This window comes from Cibotium barometz, chromosome 9 (genome assembly GCF_041138505.1).
Source record: "Cibotium barometz isolate CiBa-2024 chromosome 9, ASM4113850v1, whole genome shotgun sequence".
NCBI classification, from domain to species: domain Eukaryota; kingdom Viridiplantae; phylum Streptophyta; class Polypodiopsida; order Cyatheales; family Cibotiaceae; genus Cibotium; species Cibotium barometz.
In genome coordinates, this window is record NC_141054.1 from 41,183,411 (window position 1) to 41,210,035 (window position 26,625).

The 26,625-nt window shown below is 38.1% G+C and overlaps 1 protein-coding gene across 1 annotated transcript; it reads right to left on the bottom strand.

The window, feature by feature from the left end:
- Positions 1-291: 291 nt before the first annotated feature.
- LOC147635590 (xyloglucan endotransglucosylase protein 1-like) lies at positions 292-1,940 on the bottom strand. Its single transcript, XM_086802212.1, has 4 exons — positions 1,450-1,940; positions 1,073-1,173; positions 791-984; positions 292-715 (listed from the first exon to the last, which is right to left on the bottom strand). Exons 1-4 carry the CDS (start codon positions 1,610-1,612, stop codon positions 343-345), a joined length of 831 nt encoding a protein of 276 aa, XP_086658338.1. The 5' UTR covers positions 1,613-1,940; the 3' UTR covers positions 292-342.
- Between the last annotated feature and the right edge of the window lie 24,685 nt (positions 1,941-26,625).

Sequence of the window (26,625 nt, forward strand, 5' to 3'; positions counted from 1 at the left end):
AGACCAAAAACTAAGTAGAGAGAGAGAGAGAGAGAGAGAGAGAGAGAGAGAGGTAAATGATTCTAAGAGTGTATTTTGTCTTTAATGTCTTTTTGAAGTATTTTTTCCTTTTTAGAATATTTATATGAGCTATTCCCTAGGTCCCTATGCAAATAATGCAAGATCTCTTTATCCTTGGCCAAAAAACAACAGTGTTTTTAATAGATGCATGAACAATTTGATAAAGATCTGTAATGTTTAACTGACATTTAACTTGGCCCTTATGTTTACAAATGGATTCAATTAGTAAACTTTTATTAAAAAACTTGATAGTTTTTGATAAATAAAACATTGAAATCACTTTCATGCTCTGCACTCCAAGGGGAGAGTTGGATAGCGTGCGTGGTCTGTACAGTAATTGTACACCATATAGTTTCTCTCCACCCAGGCGAGTTTAGCAGAGTCGAGGGCAATGGGGGGAGCGGGGCTGCCAGCGGCGGTGCAAGCGTCGGCGGCGCTGGTGGCGGTGGCCACGCAGGCGGCAGCGTCGAAGTTACGGTAGCTGGCGACGAAGGGGGCATGGGCCCAATTGATTTTGACCTGGCCGCCGCGGGTGGCCCACTGGTCGCCGTTCCAGATGCTGGAGTAGACGCCCATGGGCTGCTTATCCAGGAAGGCCATCCCGAAGCGCTCCTTGTTAGGGAAGGCGCGGATGGGGGTGCCGTCCACGAGGAATCTGCAGGCACGGGTGGTAAAGTGAGAAACGCAGTGCGTGCGAAGGAGAAGGGAAGGGGTGCAGGCGCAGCCTTACAGGATCTGTTGCTTGGTCCAGGAGATGGAGTACGTGTGGAAATCGGCCGTGGGGTCGAACCACAAGAAAATGCGCTGCTCCCGCCCCCCGACGCCGCTGGCAAACACGTTGGTCTGCAGAATGTAAGGCTCCCCCGACACATTCCCCAGAAACTCGAAGTCCAGCTCGTCATGGTACGCCGATTGCGACGACAGCTGCACCGCCACCCACGACATGAAAAAGCATGCGCAACGCCGCCGCTCAAACCCTCAATCAAAGCGCCCTCTTTATTAACAGACTTACGTAGTACGCCGTCACCGTTCCCGCAGAGTCCCCCGCAACCAGCTTGATCTGCATGTCGATGTTGCCAAACAGATACTCCTCCTTCGACTTGAACCCCGATCCTGTAAACCATGAAGCTCTCGCCTGTGTCAGTGCAATCAATCAACGCCTCACGCTCGCCGACATTGCATTAGACGTAAATTAATGCTTTCATCAACTCTTGCTACATTTTGATCATTATCAAGCTATAGACTCTGTTAGACGTAAGACGTTATTGGATCATTAATCATCACCATTACAGCACCACAGATGCGTTGGATCAATCAATCACCAGGGCTATTATGTATCACAGTGCATGCATTGGGTGAACATTGCTGCAAATTGCCATGAGTGTGTACCCGAATTGCTATCCAATACGAGCTGAAGCTGTTCTCCGCCATTCAATATCTTCACTTTGGATGGGCTCCAAGTCACTTGGAAGTCACGGAAGAAGTCACCGGTGACAGGCATGAGCAACACGAGCAGGAGGACCAAAAGGAGAGAGAATCTGCGAGTCGACATTCCACAAAATCTATCGAAACGACGTTAAATCAAGTCAAAAGGATACTGTACCCAAAGAATGTGATCAGAGAGGTGGTGGTGGTGGTGGTGGTTGTGGGCGGAAGATTCAAGAGTCCCTTTAATATATAGATAGAATCTCGAAATCACAACACTCAGAACACTAAAGCCATGGATCATAGTCATAACAAGGTAAGCTATCAATATCAAGGCGAGGGGGGTGGTCATGCACAGAGAAAGCGAGCAGACAAGGGGGGGTAGAGGAGGCCTTGTCCTCATGTGTGGTGTTGGGTAGATATTCAAAGCAATCTATCCCCCCTTTTACAAAATCAAGAGCAAGCATTGCTTGCATATGTCATCTATATTGTGCACAATTGCCCCATCATGCATGCATGGTACTAGAGCTAGGGCCTCATCCTGGGTGTTGGCATATCCCAATCGCCAGCTCGCATGGGACCTCCTCTTCGTGTCTCAATTATGGGACTCCAATATAGCTAAAGTCGAGTAAAATCATTGACAACCTATATAAAGCTTGTCCTTTCCCCCACTAAATTAAATCCTTCACATCCTACAAACGTCCTTCACCAAACAGCTCTTCCTACAAAGGTCATTACCAAGAGTGGTTAATTTGCTTCAATATTCATGATGCCTCTCCCTCCCACTAAAATAGTTCACATCCTACAAAAAAGCCCTTCCTATACAAAGGTTACAAAACAAGAGTTGGTTAATCTGCTTCAATCCTCATACTTGTCTCTCCCTCTAAAATAATTCACATCCTACAAAAAACAAATCCCTTGAAAAAGATCTTCCTGCAGGAAGGTCACAAATACATTGGTCAATTCGCTCCAAAGCTCTCACCGTTTTTCAAGAAAAAAGGCATGTCATTGTTCTAGAGGCCAACGTGACTTGTGAAATCTTAACTATGTGAATAGTTCTCATATGCTCAAGGATTGTTAAATGCAAATAGTTCAAGTAGATTCTCAAGAATAGTATTTTCCATTCCCTTCTATGTCATGGGTCCCTTATTGGGGAAACTAAATAAGTCACTCTACTACATATAATGTTACAGTTCCTCTTTTTAAAATCTTGTTACCAAAGTTATGTTGTGACATCTTTGCAATTCCTCCTTAGCATATGATCCTTCCTTCTTTGATTTGACAAGTTAAGAGATCTGCACATGCATCCTCTTGCATTTGTCTTGGAGCTATTTAATTATACCAACCATGCATAGTCTTGATAATGGACTCTTTATCAAATTTGAACAAATGCCTACATTTGTAGTTGTCTCTTAGTGTTCAAATTTTCCCCTCTCATCAAACAAGGTAGATTCAAATTTGGGTTAGACTTCACAAAAATTTGATACAATAAAATTGTTTGCACATGCAAGCCAATGGCTTCAATAAAATTCAATCGTGTATTTAAAGTATGCATTATATCTTTACTTGTTTTAAAGAAAAATTGAGAGAATATGTATTGTAAGAGATTAATTCATAAGCAAGAATTGCCCATGAAAATAAAACATATATATTAAATATATAAATATTAACATTACAAGTGAAAAAAAAATAAAAAAAGGCTATTTTTTTGGAGAGAGAAACAAATAAATTCATGCACTTTGGCATGTTATACAACAAGAATCCTAGAAAAAATTAGCTTATATGATCTATGCTATAAAAGCCATGGAAGTATAAGTAATACTCTCAACAATGTGATAATGGGTCAACACCCAAAAATATACTTGCAAAAAAGGAATAGATGATAGGTAACCATGTGTCACATTTTCAATGGTTAATGGGTTTTATTTGGTAACACCCCAAACCTTTTGAGGCCTCGTGCTTCCTATCAATCAAACAGAAGTAAAGTCATTAATCGATGTCTTCTCATTTCGGAGGTGGCTATCATGTGACATTGCTCAATAACTTTCAATTAATTCACATGAGTAATTGAGAGAGATAATTTATATACCAACTAGTTTATAAGAAGTTAGATTTTCCCCTTCCTATTCTAAACAACATCCTTTTGATTTGTAAAAAGTATGGTCCACATAGAGGTGGAATTGCCCATTTGATTTGGAAGATTGCACAACTATTAAAAAAATTGCTTAGATGTGAGTTTCCCTCGCAAAAGCATGGGATAAAGATGTTAGTGATGCAAAAAAGAAAATAATATGGTAGGATCAGTGGAGTTTCAGTTAATGATGGCTCATAGTAGGTAGGCCACGATGTAGAACAATTAGAACATTCCTAGCCTTCTCATACACTTTCTTTGAGATTTTAAATATTAGGTGGAGTTTCAATTAATGATGGCTCATAGTAGGTAGGCCACGATGTAGAACAATTAGAACATTCCTAGCCTTCTCATCATACACTTTCTTTGAGATTTTAAATATGGTAGGATCAGTGGAGTTTCAGTTAATGATGGCTCATAGTAGGTAGGCCACGATGTAGAACAATTAGAACATTCCTAGCCTTCTCATACACTTTCTTTGAGATTTTAAATTTTGTAGCAATTAGCCACCACTAGTTCTCAAGGTTATTAGTGAAAATATTAGGTGACATTAGTAGTTGTGGTGGTAGAAATGATAAAAAGGAATAAGTTATTGAAGAAAATGGTAAGGGGTATTTTTGGAGGAACAAGAACACAACTAATGCTCTTGGGTAGCTCTGACAGAACAATTCAATCATGAGGACTTTTGTAGTGTCCATTCTTTTCTCCACTAGTAGGCTACCCTCCTCTTTTGCATTCTAGTTTGTGTTGTAAAAGCTACCAAAGGGACCATAAGGAGGCTGTCTCGTGTCTAGAAGTGTAATTAAAGATAAGATAGCAATGAAAAAGTAAAGGCTAGGGGATTTTTACATGGTAAAGGCACAGAGAGATAGGATGGGCACATAAAGTGTGTGGGATTTGAAAAAAGAATATGGGGGGGAACTATTACTACACATAGTAGCCTAGATGATGGTTGGGAACTAGGGTGGTGGTCATAGGAACTATTACTTATTAGCCTACTTGATGGGTCGCAAACTAGGGAGGAGGAGCCATGTCACACATATTTCAACCTTCAATATAAGGATTAGTTTATCTAGGCTAGATAGAATGTATTTTGACAAAGGAGCATATTGGATTCGAAGATGAAGGTAAATACAATTCAGAATCTATTTGATCACTTTGTAGTCTTATGGAGTTGGGAAGCTGGTAGATGGGAACAAAATGGGGATCCCTTATCCTCTCCCAACATTAATTGTCAACAATTCCTTGTGCTAAAAGATGATGGCCAGTATTATGTAAAAGCTACCAAAGGGGCCACAAGGAGACTGTCCTGAAAAACCTTTCAAGAAGAACCAAGCTTCATCAAAACATTTTTTAAAGGTAGACAAGGGGAAAGGTGAAACAGGAAAGCATTAACACATTGGACAAGAGGCGAAATTATATTTATGACCCTCATGTGATGGCTTCCATGTAGGCTGAACTCCTGGGTGTGGCAGCCTTAGCGTTAATGAAAGATGACTCGCAACAAAAATATTCCAAGCTGAGAAACATTTCCCCGTAGATGGTGAATGAGGGACAAGCAAATTGGGTGGAAAGGAATATTATGAAAGATGAATGTTATAAAGTAAGCAAGCCTGAAAGCAATTTGGTCATGATAAAACACCCAATTGGTATGGTTCATCTACATAATGGAGTTCGGGGATCCTACTACATGGTTGAATAATAGAGTATTCAAATACCACGAGCTCTCCTTCTTCCCTCCTCTTGCCTTACTTGCTTGATGGTTGCTTGTTTGAATAGGTGTGACATTAGGGAAAATTCGGACTCCAAATGGGCCCTTTTAGAGCCCATTAAAATAATATAAGGCTAGCCAATGAGAGTTCTTGGATTCTAGATCCATGTAACATGGATCTTTTTTGTCAAAGTGGTCCCCACAATTTTGAGCTCAAAAAAGAGGAATAAAATATATTGGCATAAAATTCAAAAATAAAAGAATGTTAGGCTTGAATACCACCTACCAAAACATCTGTCAGAAAGGGAAAGAGGCTAGACTAATTGAAAGCTAGTCTGATTGAAGACTTTCTCCACAATTTGAACTTAGTTCTCCTTGTTTCTTGCCTCTTTTACAATGTCACTTATTTGCACCATATGGGCTTCATCTCTTCTTCTTCTTCTTCTCTCAACCTCTTTTTTCTTCCATCTTAATAGTCTAGTAAACATCGTTAAGCTATGCTTGCTAATCATGATTTCTTTGTGATTTTATTTTCTTTGTTATATTCATTAATCTTCCTGACCATGATGTCATTTGTGAAAACTTATAGGGTAATTTGTCAACTCAACTATAAGGAAAACGGAGTGCAAGATTCATAACATTTCTTTAAAGTTTATTTTTATTATTTAGATTACTAAGCCCAACAAAATGATAATAATGTTATATTTTCCCTTTGTAGATGAGCTCTAGGAGAAAACACATCTGTAACATTGAAAGTGTGGAGCTTTTCAATAGGAAAGATGCTGATGGTACCTGGATCCCTCAGATTCAGGAAGTTAGACTGGATCACAATGAGACCTAGCACTTGTTGAGGAGCATTCAAGGTAAAACGAAAAGACATCGCTGATCCTAACAAGCATTGGAAAGGTAGAATCGTGGAGTAGGCAGCCAAATGATGCAATTGAGGTCCTTGTGCAACATGTTTATATGCACACGGACATAATGCTACATGTTTATATGCACACGGACATAATGCTACATCACCACGATGAAAGTACAAGATCTAAGACAAATAGTAAGATTCAGTAAGTAGTCTTTGATTTTGTGTTCAATATCTAATTGTTTTGTGCTCTATAGCTAAGCATTAAAATTTTCCTGCATCTTTATATCCATCGAATGTGGAGGAGTGGAAGAATGGAGAGTGCATTAATGGGAAGAATCAATGTCTTCCATATAGAGATAGGCACATTGCTATATGATAACCCACCTACTCATTTAGCAGCATAGGGAATCTTATTTTATAATTCCATGTATGTTTTGGCCAATGCAAACGATAATGTTGGTAGACTGGAGTCTATCCTGGTACCACCATTGTCTAGCCAGAATGGGTTTGTTCTTGCACATACATCATTGCAGCATACAAGAATAAGATAAGAACAGATGTGCATGCAACAAAATGAAACCATCAACAAGTTCTAAGGACGTCCATTTGACTTGGTTTATGCTATTTAGCGCATTTGCATAGATGTTTGAATCATGTGAGGGTGTCAAGAAAACAAAGTTAACATATCAAGTGAGGTCCCTTGATAATGATTGGTAGATGAACCAATTTTTAGGAGAGGGATGGCATGTAAAGAGAACCTCTGTAGAAGATGCCATTGAATGCAAAGTAACAATGCCAAATGTTACATTCAGGTGAAATAATGTAAGATCCCTGACCCCCACTGCACAACGAATTTTGGGGGTGCTAGCAGCGGAAGTAGAACTTCTTGCACGGGGGCAGGGTCCCACACTCGGGGCCTCGCCCACCACGGATATCCAGACAAGAGACTAATCCATCGGTTCTTCCAAAACCAAACTCGAAAAAACTTCCCTTGCCTGAAAAGCACGGGCGATTCCTCTAGGATAACTTTCTCTAACGTAGTCAAAAGCCTGAACTAACTGAACTGATCTGACCAAACCCGTAAGTCCCATAGTCAGATCAGGGAAAAGATTGTACTTGGATCATAGAGACCAACGCTTTTTTCCTCATTATGAGAGGCACAGCCATTGGTTCTTTTCCATATAACAATTTTTATCCAGGATTTACTTCATCTATCGTACTAAACAGAAATCGATTTACGGATCCATCAGTCCAGCCTAACCCCATCCAGTCCCATGGGTTAGCCAACCGCCCAACCACTGTAGTGATGGGATCTAATTAGGAATTTGGTTAGGTTTTGTCCCGGGTACCAGGGAAAAGAGTTCCCAGGCCCCCTAGCCAGATATTCATGCAAACATAAAACTAGTCACACCACTTACACACCCAAGATGAACTTGCCTTTTTCACAGATTCAATAATCTTTAAAACAATCATTTAATGAAACCATAGTGTTACTAATCATAATCCTCTAATTATCTAGTTGAATCCTAATTTTCAATTCATTCCTTCATTGGTGTACCTATGGCATTATTGGCAACTAGAACGCTCACCACCTGTTCACTCATCAGGGGCCTTTTCAATAGTTCCTAGCTCATAGTACCCGCCGACAATATAATCACATAAAAATATCAGATGGAATCTCCGTTGAAGATCAGCAAGATCAACCAACAGATCCATATAAAAGAGCCATGGACTCATCTGTTGAGGACCAGCAAGGTCAATTAACCAGATCCATGCCCGAATTCAGAAAACAACTCTTACTCCTTGTTCCAATATCTTCCTCGACGTACTTGTGGGTATCTTCGGTGACCCAGAGCTCGAGCACCGTATGGTCAGCACCCTCTAGGATCCTTCGCAGGTCACCTAGCACTTCACTCATAGACCGCTTCCTTGGTCCCTCATCCACTGTACTAGAAGCTCACCATTTAAATCAAACCGAGGCTAGTCAAGACCTCGGCCGACCTTGCTATGCGAGACGTCCTCCGTTGACTCTCCGTTAGCAGTTGCAACTTTAATAGATAGGTCTCCATGACCTCATTCACAAGACGGTCAAAATGCTTCCCCAGCATTCTTGACATAAAACAGTCATTTAAAAATAGGTTTCACATATAAATATAGTTCCAATAATATTTCCATCTTTTCTCATTACTCCGCATCCTTTCTTCACATTAGTACCCATCTTTTCTCATCTTACCACAATTTTATTTTCTTCATCGATTCCTATCACATCACATCATTCCCACATCAAATCACATCCAATCACATCATCCACACATTAATCCATATCATACTTCCACATCCATCCTTTCACATACATACATCCACATCCATTCTTTCTCATACATCCACTTTCATTCTTCACATACATCCACTTCTATTCTTCACATACATCCACATCCATCCATCCATCCATCCATTCCCATCTATCTGATTCACATTACTTCTCATCACATCTATTCACCTCACATTCTCGTCACTCCTATTCTCATCGCATCCATCCATCCATTCATTCCCATCTATCTGATTCGCATTCCATCTCATCACCCTTATTTATCTCTCATTCTCATCACATCTATTCTCATCAGATCTATCCATCCATTCATTCTCATCTATTTGATTCCCATCACATCTCATCACATCTATTCTTAGAATGCAAGAGAATCCTTATTTTTTATATAAAGATTCTTTACACATCTATTTATGCATAATTTCAATTTTAAGGAGGATAACACTTTCGAAATAAAAATAAATCTTTTATGCATCTTTCTATGCATAAATTCAATTTTAATGAGAATAACTCTTTTGAATTAAAAAATAAATATCTTTATGCATAAAATCAAAATTGATGAGAATAACTCTTTTGGAATAAAAATAAATTCTTTATGCATCTATTTATGCATAAAATCAAAATCTAATGAAAATCACTCTTTTATAATAAAAAAATAACCAATATGCATCTTTCTATGCATAGAATTTAGTTTTAATAGAAATAACACTTTTATAATAAAATTATTTCTACTATGCATAGAATGAAAATAACACTTTTAGAATACACAAACGATGGGGATTACTCTTTTTGAATAATAAGAGATAAAACTTATTTCATAAAATTTAAGAAAATTTTGCCATAACCTCCTTTGTATGGCTAACCATTTTTCAATTTTTCTATCCTAAAATTACTTAAAAATTATCCCCAATTGGTCTAAAGCATTCCAAACTAATCAAATTCTACTTTTAAAAGAGAAACAATATGAAAAGTTTAATTCCAACAATTAGATTACTTAACTAGGATAAAGAAGGGCTGAATTTAAGAAGAAGAGAGGGGGAAAGCCTTTCCAACAAGGCATAGCATCTGTTTATCATTTTAAAGATAACAAAAAAAATCAAAAAACCATTGAAAGAATAAAGAAAAAGTAAGATTTCTTACTTACATGAATTTCTGGGAGCTTTCCTTTGGCTTGATGGTTTGAGGGATCTACTCTTGTTTGCAACAAGAGTGGCTACCAATTCTTTAGAAGAGGGAATGGTCAAAAAACTAATGAATTATTAAGAAATTCATAGTTCTTGACTCTGGGGTGGAGTAGAGTAATAGTGCATAAAACACTATTAACCATTTACAAAGGGGGAGGCTTTATTTATAGGAAAAAGTGAGCCTCTAACCAAGCAAACTTGTTCTAGAATTTTCCAGATCAGTTTGGTCAATTTTTAACCATTTTTAGGTCAGTTTAGCTCACTTTTTGGATCTAGTTGAAGCACGAGAGAGGAGAGATGAAAATATCTCATTATTTGTGAGCTTAAAACTCTACCACACATGTGAAATAGGCACCTCCTTCATGAGGGAAAATTCCCCACATTGAGGTGTCAAAAATGCATCATTTTACCAAATATCTCTTTTTCTTTAACTAATATCCTTGTCCTTAGTCAACTCTTCATCTTATGTGAGTATTTACTCATTTTTGGGGGGATTTTATTTATTTCTTCATTTATCTTCTCCATACATTTGGATGAATCTGATTGGCCCCTCAGAACCTTAGTTTAAAATTTTTCGAAAATCTGGAGCCCCAGGATAAAGCCTTTTGAACACATTATAATTGATTTCTAATGCACCTTCTGAAAATCTTTTTGAACTTCTATTTCGGGAAAATTTATTTCAATAAAAAGAGATATTTTTCCATCCAAAAATATCCAAAATTTGAATAATCTCTCTCTAGAATATTTTCTCTCTCTAAGCCAAAACAGGTAGAAACAAGATCTTTCTTTTCTGAAGAGGGATTTGATTACAAGGGAAGATACTGGACATCCTGAGAGACTGGGGAGGAATCTTACAAATAAGAACATAAAGTTTGTTTGTGTTTGTAGCAAATTTTATTAGAGTGACATCCGTTACTTTTTAGCATTGATTATTTTTATGACCAGGTATTTCATTGGGAGGCAAACATTATGCATGTGATTTCGTTACAGAAGATGGTGACTATGGAGAGGCGTTTGTTTGGCAAAGCTTGGATCAAGACATCCATGATGAAACTCACTCTTCCATCATCGATGTTGTAAACCAATTATAAGGTCGAGACCCGTTTGTGGTTGTTAAAATATTCAAGTGAATGGGTGTGTGCGAAAACAAGCCCTTAGCAAGAGATTGTAAAAGGGAGTCTGTAATTAAGTGGGTAGCAGTGAAAAGGTGAGAAGAATCTACTGATGAGAGAATCAAGGGTAGCATGAGTGAATATAGGGGTGTGGAAAGATTCTAGAAAAAGGTGTCCCCAGATGTAGGGGAGGTGGCACAAATCAAGGAGAAATCAATGGGATTAGATGCTTGGCATCTTGTGGATGTAAAACCTATAAATTGAGGCATTGGCGGCCTAATGAGAAATTGTTGGTTTTTGAGTATCCATGCCTACATTAAGTTATTAGATTAATTGCTGGTTTTTGAGTATCATGCCTACATTAAGCTATTAGATTAATTAACTAGTTTTTGAGTATCCATGCCTACATTAAGCTATTAGATTAATTGCTCACTAATCTCATCTTAATCATCATCTAATTACTTGTTAATTATGTTGATTCTTGCATTTGATCAACCATAGCCCACTCTTGCTTGCATTTCAACATGGTATCAGAGCTAAGCTTAAGATTCATCTGATTTTTAAGCCTAATTACCTTGCTAATTACTCTATTAATCATAATTAGGATAATTAGGAGTTACTCTATTTTTAAAGCTCTTTTTAACTAAACCTCTGCACCCCCAGCTGGTGGAGGGGCTTCATCTCCCTGCATCCTCAACATTAGGCAAAATGCTTCTAGCCACACCTAGCCACTCCCCATGCATCAGCTCATTGAATCAGCTCATGAAATCGCCGCTTAGATCTACAGAAATTCATGTTTTTGTCAGCGCCCTTTTCTTAGAGGAAATCTTAGATCTACACTCACTCAAGGAGAATCAAGCTAATTCCTCTTAGCCCTAGGGGTTTTCAAGGGTGCTCTACAAGCCTATGATCTTATATTTCAGAAATTCTTCAAGGAGAAGTGGAATCAAGCTCTGCATCAAATCTGCAAGTGACTTTGGTAAAACAGAGATTAAACATTCAATGTTTGGTTAAATATCTTGTTTCTTGGCTTGATCCTCTACTAGATTAACTGCTATTGATGCCCTTGAAAGGATTTGAGCTGATTTGAACCCTTAGGCACTAGATCTAGCCTCCCCGTATACTCTATTTTTTGCACACAAAATAGGGGATTATTTCAATGATTAATTAGCACTAATCATTGATTAATTAGTACTAATCATTATATTTTAGTGTAATTTATGGATTAAATTTACCATTGGGTATCTGATATAGATCTTTATCACTTTAGATTGCAATTTGGAGTTGGTTTGAGATCCCAACCATTCAGTACAAATCAGTTACCCCCCTTAGCTTTATGCAATTTTTGGTGTATTCATGCTTGTAAATCTGTTGTAATCATCATTTAACACCATATTGGAATTGCAAAAGGATAGACACTGCCCTTGAATCTTGAATTGGATCAAGAGGTAAGACCCCCTTTACATCATCCATGAGCACTACACAAGAAATAACTAAATTTAACGGGGAGCAGTTTCATACATGGCAAACAAAGACCATGTATTTGCTCATGAGGAAGAATCTACGGGGGCTAGTTGAGGGAAGAGATGAATGTCCAGAGGAGCATGGGAAGGATGAGTGAAAGAGCAGAAATGAGAAAGCATTAGGACTCATTGCACTTAGCTTAAATGATGAAATCATTCACCACATTGCAGGGATACAACAAGCTAAAGATGCATGGGATGAACTTAACAAATTATAAAGAATTCAAAGATAAATCTGCTAATGCAATTCTACAAACTTGACATGAAGGAAAGTGAACCTCTAACCACACACTTGAACAAATACAAAAGCATTAAGCAACAACTGGCAACCATTGGGAAGAAGGTAGAAGATGACGAGGCACTAGCAGTGCTTTTGAAGAGTGTGGACAAGGGAGAATATAAGAACATTGTGGCAACTTTAAAGAATGTACCAGATTTGAAGTGCATGAGATAGAAGGAGCTCTACTAGAGCAAGAGAACAAGGTCAAAGAGAAGAAAGGATTGGACCCAACAACTGGAGAGAAGAAAGCATTCTACACCTGAGGAGGCCTTGCACGAGGTCGAGGACAAGGAAGAGGCAGGGGAGGAGGAAGGACCTTCACTTGCCCCACAACGGTGGGAAGCCAAGACACATGGCTAGAGACTGCTACAGCAAACTAAATGAAGAAGGATCGACATCGGCAAACTTCATGGAGACTCCTAAAAGGAAGAGGAGTCAGGACATCTTTTTTGAGAGAGAAACTCCACAACCCAATGTAACCTGCCCCAATAGAGTAAAACCACCTCTCTGAGCCACCGATGATGAAGGCCATGTGGTAGATGTATGTGTGAGCACTTTAGTCAAGGTCACGGCACCTATAGTAGCCTTGGACACATAGAGAGAGAGTGTTAAGGACTATGAGTTAGGAACTTGAGGCATTGGTCGCGGGCTACCAAGTAAGAGGGAAACTTGGTATAGGGTCCAGGTGTGCTAGAATTATTCACTTGAGGGGAGGTGTTGAAATATGCAAGTGAATGGGTGTGTGTGGGAACAAGCCCTCAGCAACAAGAGACTGTAAAGGGAGTCTGTAATTAAGTGGGTAGCAGTTAAAAGGTGAGAAGAATCTACTGATGATGATGAGAGAATCAAGGGTAGCATGAGTGAATATAGGGGTGTGGAAAAATTCTAGGAAAAGGTGCACCCAGATGTAGGGGAGGTGGCACAAATCAAGGAGAAATCAGTGGGATTAGATGCTTGGCATCTTGTGGATGTAAAACCTATAAATTGAGGCATTGGCCTAATGAGAAATTGCTAGTTTTTGAGTATCCATGCCTACATTAAGCTATTAGATTAATTTCTCACTAATCTCATCTTAATCATCATCTAATTACTTGTTAATTATGTTGATTCTTACATTTGATCCACCATAGCCCACTCTTGCTTACATTTCAATAGTGGTCAATCTAGAAAGCCCCATTGGCCTTTCTTAGACAAGAGTTCCAATTGATGTGTAGTGATGCACTGAGGGATTTCTATTTTAAGTTAGATGGTAGGAAAATTAGAAAAAGGAGTGAAGCTTCCAAAATCTTCTCTATTTGTATCGAACTAGATATCCTAGAGATTGTGGAATCACCTTGAGATTGTAACCTTTCCATCTATAATAAAATTTCAAGAGTTATCTTTGGTCTATATGTCGTATTCTTTTTGCATTTTTTTCTTTCTGTTTACCTCAATGGCAACCACATGTCCTAGGCATCCCTGCTCCTCTACCTTGAAAATTTATAGATTTTAAAATTAAGCCATAATAGGCCATTACTTACATACATTACTTTGAATTCTACATATAGGTATCATGGAGAACGAAAGGACCATTTCATGTAGACATTACCATAAAGCAAGTTTTCTTGGTACTACCGACTATATCATAGAGATAATCATTACAACGGAGATACAAAAATGCCTCGTTAACATTCAGCATGACAAAATTTTATACATGTCGAGAGTAATTAATACAAAGATCAATGCCTTCTTACAGTGTTAATTATATTGAATTTACACATTGCATCAAAGGTGATGCATAATATTAACGTTGGATAGGGGGAGCTTGCTCTTGCTATGGGGGGGAGTGCTCTTACTATTGGGGAGAGTCAATAGAATGCTCTTGTTATGCTTGCTCCCACTGAGGGGATGGCGAATCTCCAAGGTGGATCCACTCTCTATCGGTTGGCATTTGTGGATACTGTCGTGGCGGTGGCATTGGTCTTGGCCATTGTGGAGGGGGAATAAATGCATATAGCACATTAGGCTCTCGTTGCCCAATATTGTTAATTAGAGTTTCAATTGTTGTGGCCCTGTATAGTCATACATCCAATTCTATATATTTCTCTAATCGTAGATTCTACACATATGAAAAATTACATATGTGCTATCATTGAATGTACAAAGAAACTGAAATATCATTAGAAGAAGAATTGCATGCTTAAATTTTCTAAGGGCAGTTCTGACATTGAGTGCAGTAGCAACATGGCGTTGTAGCATTTTCTCGCCATTTTTTAATTGTCAATACTCTCTCTCTCTCTCTCTCTCTCTCTCTCTCTCTCTCTCTCTCTCTCTCTCTCTCTCTCTCTCTCTCTCTCTCTCTCTCTTAGAGTAATATAAAAAACGATCATGTGGACTTACTGCCTCATGTTACCATGAAATCATGAAGTTAAATTGGCAAGATAACATCACTTCGACTCAGTATCTATAACAATCAAACTCCCATGTCTACTACAAAAGTCAATAAACAATATAAGACGGTAAATCTAGTATCTATGTTGGAATACCAAAATTATAATTTAGGTCACATGACACTTACTTTTCATGGTAGGCCATTACAAAGATCTGGGGTTGGTCCAAATCTATATGCCTAAACCATGGACACATATCCGGGTAGGAAACTTCCTTTGAAACCAGAAGTGAGAATATAAGACAATCCAAAATATATACCATGTGCTAAGCTTCCCATGGCAGATTTGATAATACCAAGATGCATAGATAATTCATATCGTAATTAATTTGAGAAAGAATAACACTTTAAATTAAAGTTTAGGGCATGGACATAGCAAACCTTAAAATAGCCTACATAACTCTGTCATTGACCTCCTTGTGCATTCTAGATAACACATCAATCTCCTCCACATCGAAAGGGAAATATTGAGGAGTGTTTTGCACTGGCAACCTCACAAAGAAAGTGGGGACCAAATACCTCAAAGCTTCAACATTAGAATTATGCAATTCTTGAAAGGCAACTTCTCTCCTTGCCCTTCAAATACCCTCCCTATTTTTGGCTTTGTTATTGGTCTTTTGTACATTGTGCCTTGACCTTTGTCTCTTCAGTGATAGTAAATCTTTCCCTCAAGGGGGATCTCCAAGATACCTTTCATCCTTATGTTAGTGAGGCTTATTGGCTTTAGGGTCGTATCATATCTAAACCTAAGAAGCCATAGCAAGTACATTTCCTTTGACATCACTGTTACTCTATGTGCATGGCAGCTAGAACGTAGCTGTCCTAAAAATGCTCAATGAGTCAATCCTTATTAGTAGCCTTATGTAAGGAACCCAGCAGCCAGCCTTGCCAACGTATATCATAGTGGTTCCTTTCACAAATAAATCTGACAAGGTGCTAGAATGGGAGCTTCAAAATTGTACAATGCATGTGCCTCTACACCTTTCACACTTCACGTAAAATGGACCTATGTTGCTTGTACCTTCAAGTCCACATTGACCAAAGGCTGAAAATATTCTTTCTCGATACAGCTTTTTGACCTATTTTAGGATCCTTCCAATGAGACCCTTGCAGTCCACTTTGTCTATGCCATCTATAACAAAATCAAACCATGGCTCAAATGACTAACCAAGAAAAATTTTGGATAAAAATCAATACAATGCGATATGTACACATTTAAACCCATACATCGCACTGTACCACATTCATAATCAAAGAAACTCCAACATGTAAAATAGGCTCAAATGACAAACAAGGGAAAAAATTTGCATTAAATTCACTACAATGCGATAGGAAGACTTCCAACACATTGAACCCCCCATATCGTGTTGTATTGAATTCACAATGAAGAAAACTCCAACACATAAAATTGGCACAAAAGACCAATAAGGATAAATTTTGAATAAAAATCACTATAACGCAATATGCAAACAACCAACAAATTGAAACTCATACATTGCATTGTACTGCATTCACAATGAAAGGAACTCCAACACACAAAATAGGCTCAAATGACAAACAAAGAAAACATTTTGGATAAAATTCACTATAACGCAATAAGAAGACATCCAACACATTGAATCCCCTCTATCACGTTGTATTGAATTCACAATGAAGGAAACTCCAACATGCAAAATCGGCTCAAATACAATGCGATATGCAAACAACCAATATATTCAAACTAGTACATCACGTTGTACTGCATTCGTAATCAAAGAAACACAAAAGAGGCTCAAATGATAAACAAGGAAATAATTTTGGATTAAATTCACTACAACGTGATAGGAAGACTTCAAACACATTGAAACCCCCATGTTGCGCTGTATTGACTTCATAATGAAGGAAAATGTACACATGTTAAATACCTACTTTACAAGTACTGGTACCAATCAATACAATGCGAGACAAGAGCCCATAAGTGTGCTATCCTCGCATTGTAGTGATCATACTATAGGGAGAGCAATGTTGGAGTGCGGTGTTTTTTGTTAGAAATCTCTTGGGAGTCCACATAGAAAGGAAGAAGAAGACATGGCGTAAGTTAATAAACATTGGATTGAGAAATGAAAACTTACTAGTTAACAAAATGCTGTCCATGAAGGGATGAGATGGCATAGACAACAGAGAGCATATCACGCCGACAAAAATTGATGAAAATAAGCTACTATTTACGAAAAGCTCACTACCTAATTCGATGATTAAGGGTTTAAAAGAAGGGGTCTCACCTGAAGTAGGCGTGACACTACATGATGACGTCAAGAGTAATGGCATTAGGTGCACGTGGCATGCAATGATGATGATCGAATGCATGAGTGACACATTTTTACTATCACTCATGTGAAAGAACATGGACGATCGCCAATGTAATCCTCCCCCTTGTAAAGACCATGGGATACGGACGCACTCCCATATGCATTATTTATAGCGTGAGTTTCAAAAACTCTTGGCTTTTTTCTCCATGCATCTATTTTCTTGCTCTTTCTTGCTCTACGAGATGGTACAACTGCAGTTGGCAATTCTCCTAGGTGATATAATCTTCCCGACATTGATCCGTTGACAGTCTCCAACTGTAAGGCATTTTTAGGGTGAGTTCTCAAGTCTTATCGGTTTGAGCATCAATACAAGATGTAGGGCTTCACTTGAGAACATCCACCCTAAATCGTGTTGTACTGACTTGCATTATACAAGGTCAATATACAGCACAAATTCAGAACCCTATGGGTGATCATCGGCCCATAATCGCATTTTTAGTAAAAATAGGCTAGATTCTCGCGAGCTTTAGAAGCCACTTTTTAGTGTTTTCTACATATTTGTCCAATATAGAACTAGTATATTATAATTAAATACAACATGATATAAGGCTTCACTCACCAACATCCACCCTATATTACGTTGTACCGACTTGCAATATAGGTGGTCAATATAGCATGAATATGGAACTCTACGTCTAATCGCCTACATTGCATATTTGGCAATGTGAAACCATATGGTGGAGCCCTACGTTGTAATGAAAAACTATAGTTTCATGAGCTTTAGAGGCTTGTTTGTTGCATATTAGTGCAGTATAGACCTTGTATAATGCAAATCAGTACAACGGCTTCCTCTCACCACGTCTAACCTAGATTGCGTTGTATTGACTTGCAACTACAAGGTCTTTGTAGCTCAAATATGGAACCCTATTCCATGTCTCTGTCTCATAGTCGTGTTCGCTAAAATTTTAACAACACAAACTTAGTATAGCTTGAATATGGAACCTTACACACAGGGGATCGCTGGCTGGCCCATAGTTGTGTTGTAATGATAAGTTGTAGTATCGCTAGCTTTTGATATATATTTGTGCAATGTAGACCGTGTATATTTCAATTCAGCACAACACAATATTAAGCTTTATTCGCCAACATCTAACCTAATTCGTGTTCTACTGACTTGCAATATACAAGGTCTTTTTAGCTCAAATATGGAACCCTATTCCATATCTCTGTATCATAGTCACGTTTGTTGAAATTTTAACAACACAAACTTAGTATAGCTGGAATATAGAACCTTATAAGGGATTGTTGGGCCCATAGTTGTGTTGTAATGAAAATTTGTAATATCGCTAGCCTCTGATGTTATTAACCACACTGGTTAACATCATTTTTCAAGTGTGGTTATGGTTCTTGTAATCCATCATTATGTAGCCGTGCTAAGCGCTTATTGAGAAAAGATATATGGAATGATCGAGCTTACAACTTGTGTAATGTCGGTTGTAGGAATAACCTAGATGTATATAGAGCTAGAAAGCCAATTTTGGGCCCCCAATTATAATTGGGCGATCGGCCATTGTAAAAAGTGAGCTCATGTATATAAGTGATTTATGGAATATGAAAAGACACAATCCCAATTGCCTTCTCTCCCACTGTGTTTATGGTTGTACACTTGTGTTTGTGAATGCTTGCTTACTTGATTGTGGTGTATGCATGGAGTGGATGGTGTTAGTCTACGCTTCTGTTCTCTTCTGACTTCTCTTGTCTTCCTCTCAAGATCCCTCTTGCATGCACATTGGCATTGGGTGGAGGTAGATCTCTCCATAGCTCCCTTCTTCCTTGCTCACTACTTAGCTTGTGGATCTCCATTTGAGTGACACAAGTGGAGCTGGAGTGAGCCCCTAGCAGCCTCACATAGGGTTCAAATCGACCCTTGCATGGAATCATTCTCTTCTTCTCTCCCTCTCTTGTGCAAGGTAGTATGTTTTTATTAACATCTTTGGCACCGTTGCTGGGGATGAGCATTTAGCTTAGGGTCCTACATACATTTTCACTTGCTAGAGCTATCACATTGCTTGGTTGGAGTGCAAATCTAGTGGTTTTATGTTGGATGTGCTTGTTTGCTTGTTGTTTGATTTTTTTTACTCTTACCATGGAGCCATGGAGATCAATGGAGCAAGAGGAGCATGTTGCTATATATATAAGCAGTGATGTGTGTGAACACACTTAGGACCGCCGGGGCACTTTTTCCCTCTTTAGGAGGTTTTTTCCCCCGGCTTGTATATACGCCCATTCTTCTAGGGCTAACTTATCTTTTGTACATTGACACAATCTAATACATTGTGTGTTGTGTGCATTCTTGCTTCTTCAGAATAACTTATCTTTTGTACATTGACACAATCTAATACATTGTGTGTTGTGTGCATTTTTGCTTGTTCTTCTGAAGTCGAAGAGCTCGATGTCAGCATTCTGATGTGCCCTAGAGTGCCTTCAGCAAATATATAGTTTAGGAGATACGGGTCTCCAAATATGGGTGTTTTTCAGAGTCTTTTTTTTTCAAATACGGGTCTCCAAATAGGGGTGTTTTCCAGAGTCCTTTTTTTTGGCCCGAAGGACCCCTGTTCACGCCGTTAAGCGGAGACTTCACGGGTTTTATAAATTTTGATTGATTGATTATTATTTTTGTGTTCGCGTGAATAAAGGGTCTCACGTCGTGAATCCTTATCGGTTCACGTTGTGAACTGGACTTCACAAAAAGGTTAAATTCAATTTATTTTTTTTGGAGGGGGGGCGCGGTTCCCGAGGGCGTGAACCCTTAGGCCATGAAGTTGCAAAAAATGGTTCACGTCGTAAACCGGACTTCACAAAATATTAAATTTGATTTATTTTTTTTTGGCACGGTTCTCGAGGGCATGAACCCTTAGGCCGTGAAGTTATAGAAAATGGTTCATACGTTGTGAACCGGACTTCACGGAAATATTAAATTTGATTTTTTTTTACACGATTCCCGAGGGCGTGAACTCTTAGGTTATGAAGTTACAGAAAATGGTTCACGTTGTAAACTCCGCGGACTTCATGGAAATATTAAATTTGATTTTTTTTTGGGCGCAGTTCTCAAGGGCGTGAACCCTCATGCCGTGAAGTTGCAAAAAATGGTTCACGCTATGAACGACTTCATGGAAATATGTTTTTTTTAAAGAATATATATATATATATATATATATATTTGGACTCTAGGAAAAAATATAAAATTTTCTTTTTAGGGAGAATATTTTTTTAATTTAAAATAAAAGAGACATGGACATTTTCCCAAAAAGGTAAGTGGGAATCAAAAAGTTCAACCTTTTAAAATGACACCCCTTACACCCTTCATAAAATGACACCCCTTACACCCTTCATAAATGACTCCCAAAATGGACAATTCGACAACTCCATGAGCATCTACTCATTGAATGCTCATTAGCCTTAATGAGTTATGTAAAAAAGTGATTAAAAATTAATCCAAGATTAATCCTTTCACTAATCTTTTCCTCTTTTACATTAATCAAAGGCTCTATTAATCACTAATCCCTAATTAATTCACACAATTGAGCACATCAGTGGATAGAGCAAGGGAATGCTAATGTTTGTGCATCAATAATTGTGTAAATTAATATAAAATAGAAAATTAATTAGACTCTTGATTATGGTCTCCTCTTTTAAGACAAAATTAAGCAAAGAGAGTCAAATTTCTCCAAAGTAATGAAAAAATTGATGTAATTAGGTGTTTTGATGCATCTAGATGCTCTCTAAACACTTTAAAACACCAATTTTGACTACTCATATGATTAATTTAGACCCCAATTAATACATTTGCTAAATTTTTTGGCCTTTTGAACAAGATGAATCACCCTTAATGACAAAAACCAGTCCATTAAGAGAAATTAACCAAATTCAAGGATTTTTTAATTGTTTTAAGAAATTTTTTAAAAGATTAAGCTACTCCTAATGCTTACTAACAGTCTAATCCAAACAATTTCAACAACAAACATGCGATTAAACTAAAATTAATGATCTTAGTTCTATGTTTAACACTAAAGAGAACTAACATTCACTAAAAATTGCATTCTATTGCATTGTTTGATGCAATGGATGTAAACTAAGCCTAATACAAACTATGTGCAAGCCCTAAGAACATGAAAAATCATAATAACAACAACAAAAACAACAAACTAAGTTAAAAAATAAGCAAAAGGCATTCTTTTCAAGAACAAAAAAGAGAGCTATTCTATACCAAATCTCACACAAATCATTATCAAATCCACATCTTTTTCATGGGAAACCATTAATTAAGATAATGGGCAATGGGTAATACATAGATTAGAGGAAAAACGATGGAAAAAGCCAAGGGATGGTTCCCTGGCATCGGCGCCAAAAATGTTAAGGCTCACCCTAACCCTTCTTAAAACATATCCAAAAAGAGATTACCTGAACCGCAACTATCGTGAGAGGATCTTTCTAATGGCCGAGCTCATAACCCTTGAGGTCTCCAAGCTCTACAACCCTTTGAGAAGCAATTCCACCGTGCCTCCCGCGAGCGTTGTCACACGGCCCCGTTGCACTACGGGTACTCGCCCCTCCTCTCACGTCACTTCACTCACACACACTCACTAGCATGCATTAGGGAGAGAGATTAGCAAGAGGATTAGCAAGAGCAAGACTCAATTGCACAATGGGAGAGTATGCTATATTATGAGAGAAATTCACTTATATACATGGCCATAAGTGTTCACACTCACTTAAATTGTGGTCGGCCGGGCACTTTTAGGCTCATAAGAGGCCTAATGGTATTACAATGACTACTCTCATAATTTATCCATGAAGTACATCACTTAGGACTTCATCCTAACTTGCTACCACACGCTCTTGAAGTGGGAATCGCCACCATAAATACTCCATCACACCATTACGGGCACCTGTCCAAGTTGTAGCTTTGGACACTATTGCTTCATATCTTGAATATATGACCCTTTGGTTTATGTACCATGAATCCTTGATGTAAGATAATGGCGGGTAGCTCTTTTTAGCCCTAGAATTGGATTAACATCTATCCCTGGGCTTTTTCCATTTTGCAAGCAGTCAATGGCATCTGAGATTTCATCCTCTATTACATCATGTTCAAGCACAGCAGTCAAGGAGTTGGGAACTGTTTTCTGCCTCCATATTCACATTTATAGGGGTACTGAAAATATTAGAAAAGTAATCTTTGACTATGTTCATGTTCTCCTCAATTGAAGCTGCACGTGTTCCTTGAGAATTCTTAAAAAAGGGAATGAAATCCCTGTCAGCTTTGTTTTTGAGAATTGTGAACATCTCTTATGATGAGGGGGGCTTGTCAACCTTACCTGACCCACCAATATCTGATGAAGAGTTTGAGGTGTTGAAACTGAATTTCCTCCTCCCTTTTGAGGTGAGATTTTAGACTGTTGATTTCTTGGCTCAGATCATCTTGTGAGGTGGACACTCTATTTTCTACCTCTTTAAGCCGACTGTATTTCCAACTCCTCTTAGCTCGACCCTTAGCGACTTCTTTCTTGACTGTCCACTAGAAAGTTTTGGGTATCTCTTATAGCTCTAGCCCAAGCTTTAACAAGAGCTTAAAAGAAGAAAAGGAGTCCTCCCAAATTTTTCTTACCCCTTCCAGGACTGATGGCATCTTAAAAAATTTGGGGTCTATGTGGAACCAGCCTGACTTGATTTTCTAACAAGTAGATTTTAGAGTAAGAAGGATTGGATAATGATATGAAAGCACAATAGTCTTCAGAACTTAAACATTAGAGTTAAAAAATTTCTGACAAAGAGCATCTGAGATGTAGCATCTATCAAACCTAGCCTTTCTTGTCAATAAGTCAGACCTCCCATTGCTCCATGTAAATTCATTAGAAGTGGCTACACCTTGCAATGCATGGAAAATCTTACATTCCTCTCATTTTTTTTTTGTGAGAGAAAGAGCATATGAGATGTAGCATCTATTAAGCCTAGCCTTTCTTGTCAACAAGTTAGACCTCCCATCTCTCTATGTTCATTAGAAGTGGCCTCATCTTACAATGCATGGAAAATCTTACATTCCTTCCACATTTTTTTCCCTGGCCTCTAATTGTCTGTTTCAACTACCTGTATCTGTCTAGATGAGAATCCACCGTATTAAAGTCCCCTATAATAATGACTGGGGAGTCGATGCTCATTAGTGAAGATCATAACCTTGGCTTGGATCTTGCCAGTCCAGAAGCATACAGAGACACCACTGTGAATGCATCCTCTCCGTGTCCACAAGCATTGCAATAGCCAATAGATAGTAGCCAAAAAAGGACACACAAAATAGGGTGGAGAGATGGACACAGGAGACACGAGCTTGGGTAGGGAGATCTCATCCAAAATGCAAGATTTCTCAACCTTTTGAATGAAATTTTCTAATAGGCATTGAAATCATACCTAGCATGTGCTACCTCACCTCAAATGAATGAGACTAATTCTATACCCGTGCATGTGCTACCTCACCTCAAATGAATGAGACTAATTCTATACCTGTGTGCATGGCACTGCCCCCACCTGTGTACAATCTACCCCTTTGTACATTGTTGCCACGTGACCTAGAGGAGGAGCAAAGGAGATGGTTAGAGCAACTACAACCAACTTTTAAAATTAGTATTTCTTACGTGGACCAGGTTATAGCTATTTTTACAACTATTGATGAATGCCAACTAATTTTCAACTTTTGAAGTATGTGAACATGCCATTCACTATTTTCACGCTACATCATGCTTTAAATTTTATTTTTTAATCTAGTAAATCAAAGTTGTGGTTTTGATACCATGTTAGAAAAATACAACAAAGTGTGCAACAAGATGAACACCAAGAATTTATTGTTGAACAACAAGTGATTATAATGGTCTTCTCTCTCTCTACCAGTGTTGGGGGCTCATGCCCTTACCAACGTGCCTCATATGACTATGGTCAATACAAGACCTTGGGGACTATTTATATTGGTCAATACAAGACCAAGAATTTATTGTTGAACAACAAGTGATTATAATGGTCTTCTCTCTCTCTACCAGTGTTGGGGGCTCATGCCCTTCAATTGGTAGTGGATGAGATCCTTACCAACGTGCCTCAATTGAAGGGCTCATGCCCTTCAATTGGTAGTGGATGAGATCCTTACCAACGTGCCTCATATGACTATGGTCAATACAAGACCTTGGGGACTATTTATATTGGTTTATTTATACAAGACCTTGGGGACTATTTATATTGGTTTGTTGTCGGGTGAGCCAACTAGCCAACCAGATCCAATTATGTCCATAGTAGCCTTCCCATAGGCATGTCCATGTCATTTGGTTTCATACAAGCTTGTGTCCACATGCCCAAGCTTTGCAAATGTATATAAGACCAAACCCTCTAGTTAAGCAATCATGCAAGACATCGGACTAGACCATCTCCTGAAGGAGATCACAACATGGAGATGTTTGTCACACATCCAAGCACACTAAATCCATAGCTTGTACATCAAATGAATGTAAAATATGCTTGCCTTGAGGAGGAAGCATATATGGAGTAGTTACCAAGATTCATGGTTCCCAATTTTGAGAGCAAGATATGAAAGATATAGAAGGCACTCTATCATTGAAATAGTTCCCCCACGAGTGGATTAATGCTTAATTTATGTATATTGTTCTCTCTTTGCAGTCCCTTAAATGCATTTTCTGTGAAAAGGGCATGTATATGTTCATTGTTCTTTATGTATATTGTTCTCTCTTTGCAGTCCCTTAAATGCATTTTTTGTGAAAAGGGCATGTATATATTCATTGTTCTTTATATATATTGTTCTCTCTTTGCAGTCCCTTAAATGCATTTTCTATGAAAAGGGCATGTATATATTCATTGTTCTTTATGTGGATGAACTCATCTTTGTGGGTGCAAGGCATTTTCCTTAGTTGATTGGCCTCAATGTTGACTATGATTCAAGACTTCCATTAACATCCTAGTATTGCATCCTTCGTTTAGGAACTGGGTGAAAAGAGTAGTGTTTTTCTAATTTCAAGGTTGCTGAGTAGCTTAAGAATTGATTGGGAATGAGTAAGTGAGATTGAACAAATAGGGAATTTCTCAAATATATATGGATAGCAATAAAGTCGATAATAGGAATTTTTAAAATGTATTATATTGAAAAAGAGTATATAGGAGTAGGTCTATTATAATACGAACACTTTGTAATTCTTTGATATTGAACCATTAAAATGAACTCAAACAAAAGTCTTATAATAATTACATCTGTGGGTTTATATAACTTCGCTCCCTAAGATCATCATTACTTTTCTTCATATTATAGGTTGTTTGTTTTATTTCTTTTTCCATCCTCTACTTATATTGGCTTGATTTTGCAATGTCTACTAGTACTTATCTTTGGTCTCTTCATGTAGTTTTGTAGTTTGTCTCTTATTGAAGCTCTAGTTATCTTTCACGAACTCCTTGTTGGATATTTTAGAGTCTAGTAAGTGTCCAGTGTTGTGTGAACTCCCTCTTATATGATAGGGCCTTAGTAAAATATTCAACTCCTTGTTGGATATTTTAGAGTCCACCAGTGTTGTGTGAACTCCCTCTTATATGATAGGGCCTTAGTGCCTATATAAAGCATTGTACATATGGTAGAAGTATTATCATAATACAATCATTATTGTAATGTGCAATATCTCTCTCTCTCTCTCTCTCTCTCTCTCTCTCTCTCTCTCTCTCTCTCTCGTGTGTGTTCACATCTCTCTTTCTTCCTCTTACTTTCTTTGAGCACCATATCTTCATGGCTTTAAACCTCCATCTCCATCTGTCTTTGCATAAGATATGCTCCTACACTATGTTAAGCATTCGAGCATTTGCAGGTCGATTGAATACCCGTGGGAGAGGCACTGAAGAACCCTCAAGAAAAGAATAAAGAATGAAAGAATGTGCTAATCTCTTTTTTGTAATCTAGATGCATGGAAAATGAATAAGCTAAAATGAAAGAATGTGCTAATCTCTTTTTATAATCTAGATGCATGGAAAATTAATAAGCTAAACTATCACTACACACTCTCACTCCACACTCACCTCAAGCACGTGGTAATGAGAAGATGGCAAACCACAACTCAAGTTTGTAGGCAAACCCCATCAAGTGGTTGATGAGAACTAAAAAAATCATCAATTTTAGGTCTCCTTCACAATTCAAGTGATTAACCCTAATTACCTCAAGTTTTTTGCAGTTCTCAGGTTCTAAATCATTAATTTGTAAGTT

Excerpts from the sequence above, each read along its gene's own strand:
- LOC147635590 (XM_086802212.1), bottom strand. The coding sequence starts at position 1,612 with ATGTCGACTCGCAGATTCTCTCTCCTTTTGGTCCTCCTGCTCGTGTTG. Across the intron at positions 1,174-1,449 it reads CGTATTGGATAGCAATTCGG|GATCGGGGTTCAAGTCGAAG; the intron begins GTACACACTCAT and ends CATGGTTTACAG. Across the intron at positions 985-1,072 it reads GAACGGTGACGGCGTACTAC|CTGTCGTCGCAATCGGCGTA; the intron begins GTAAGTCTGTTA and ends GTGGCGGTGCAG.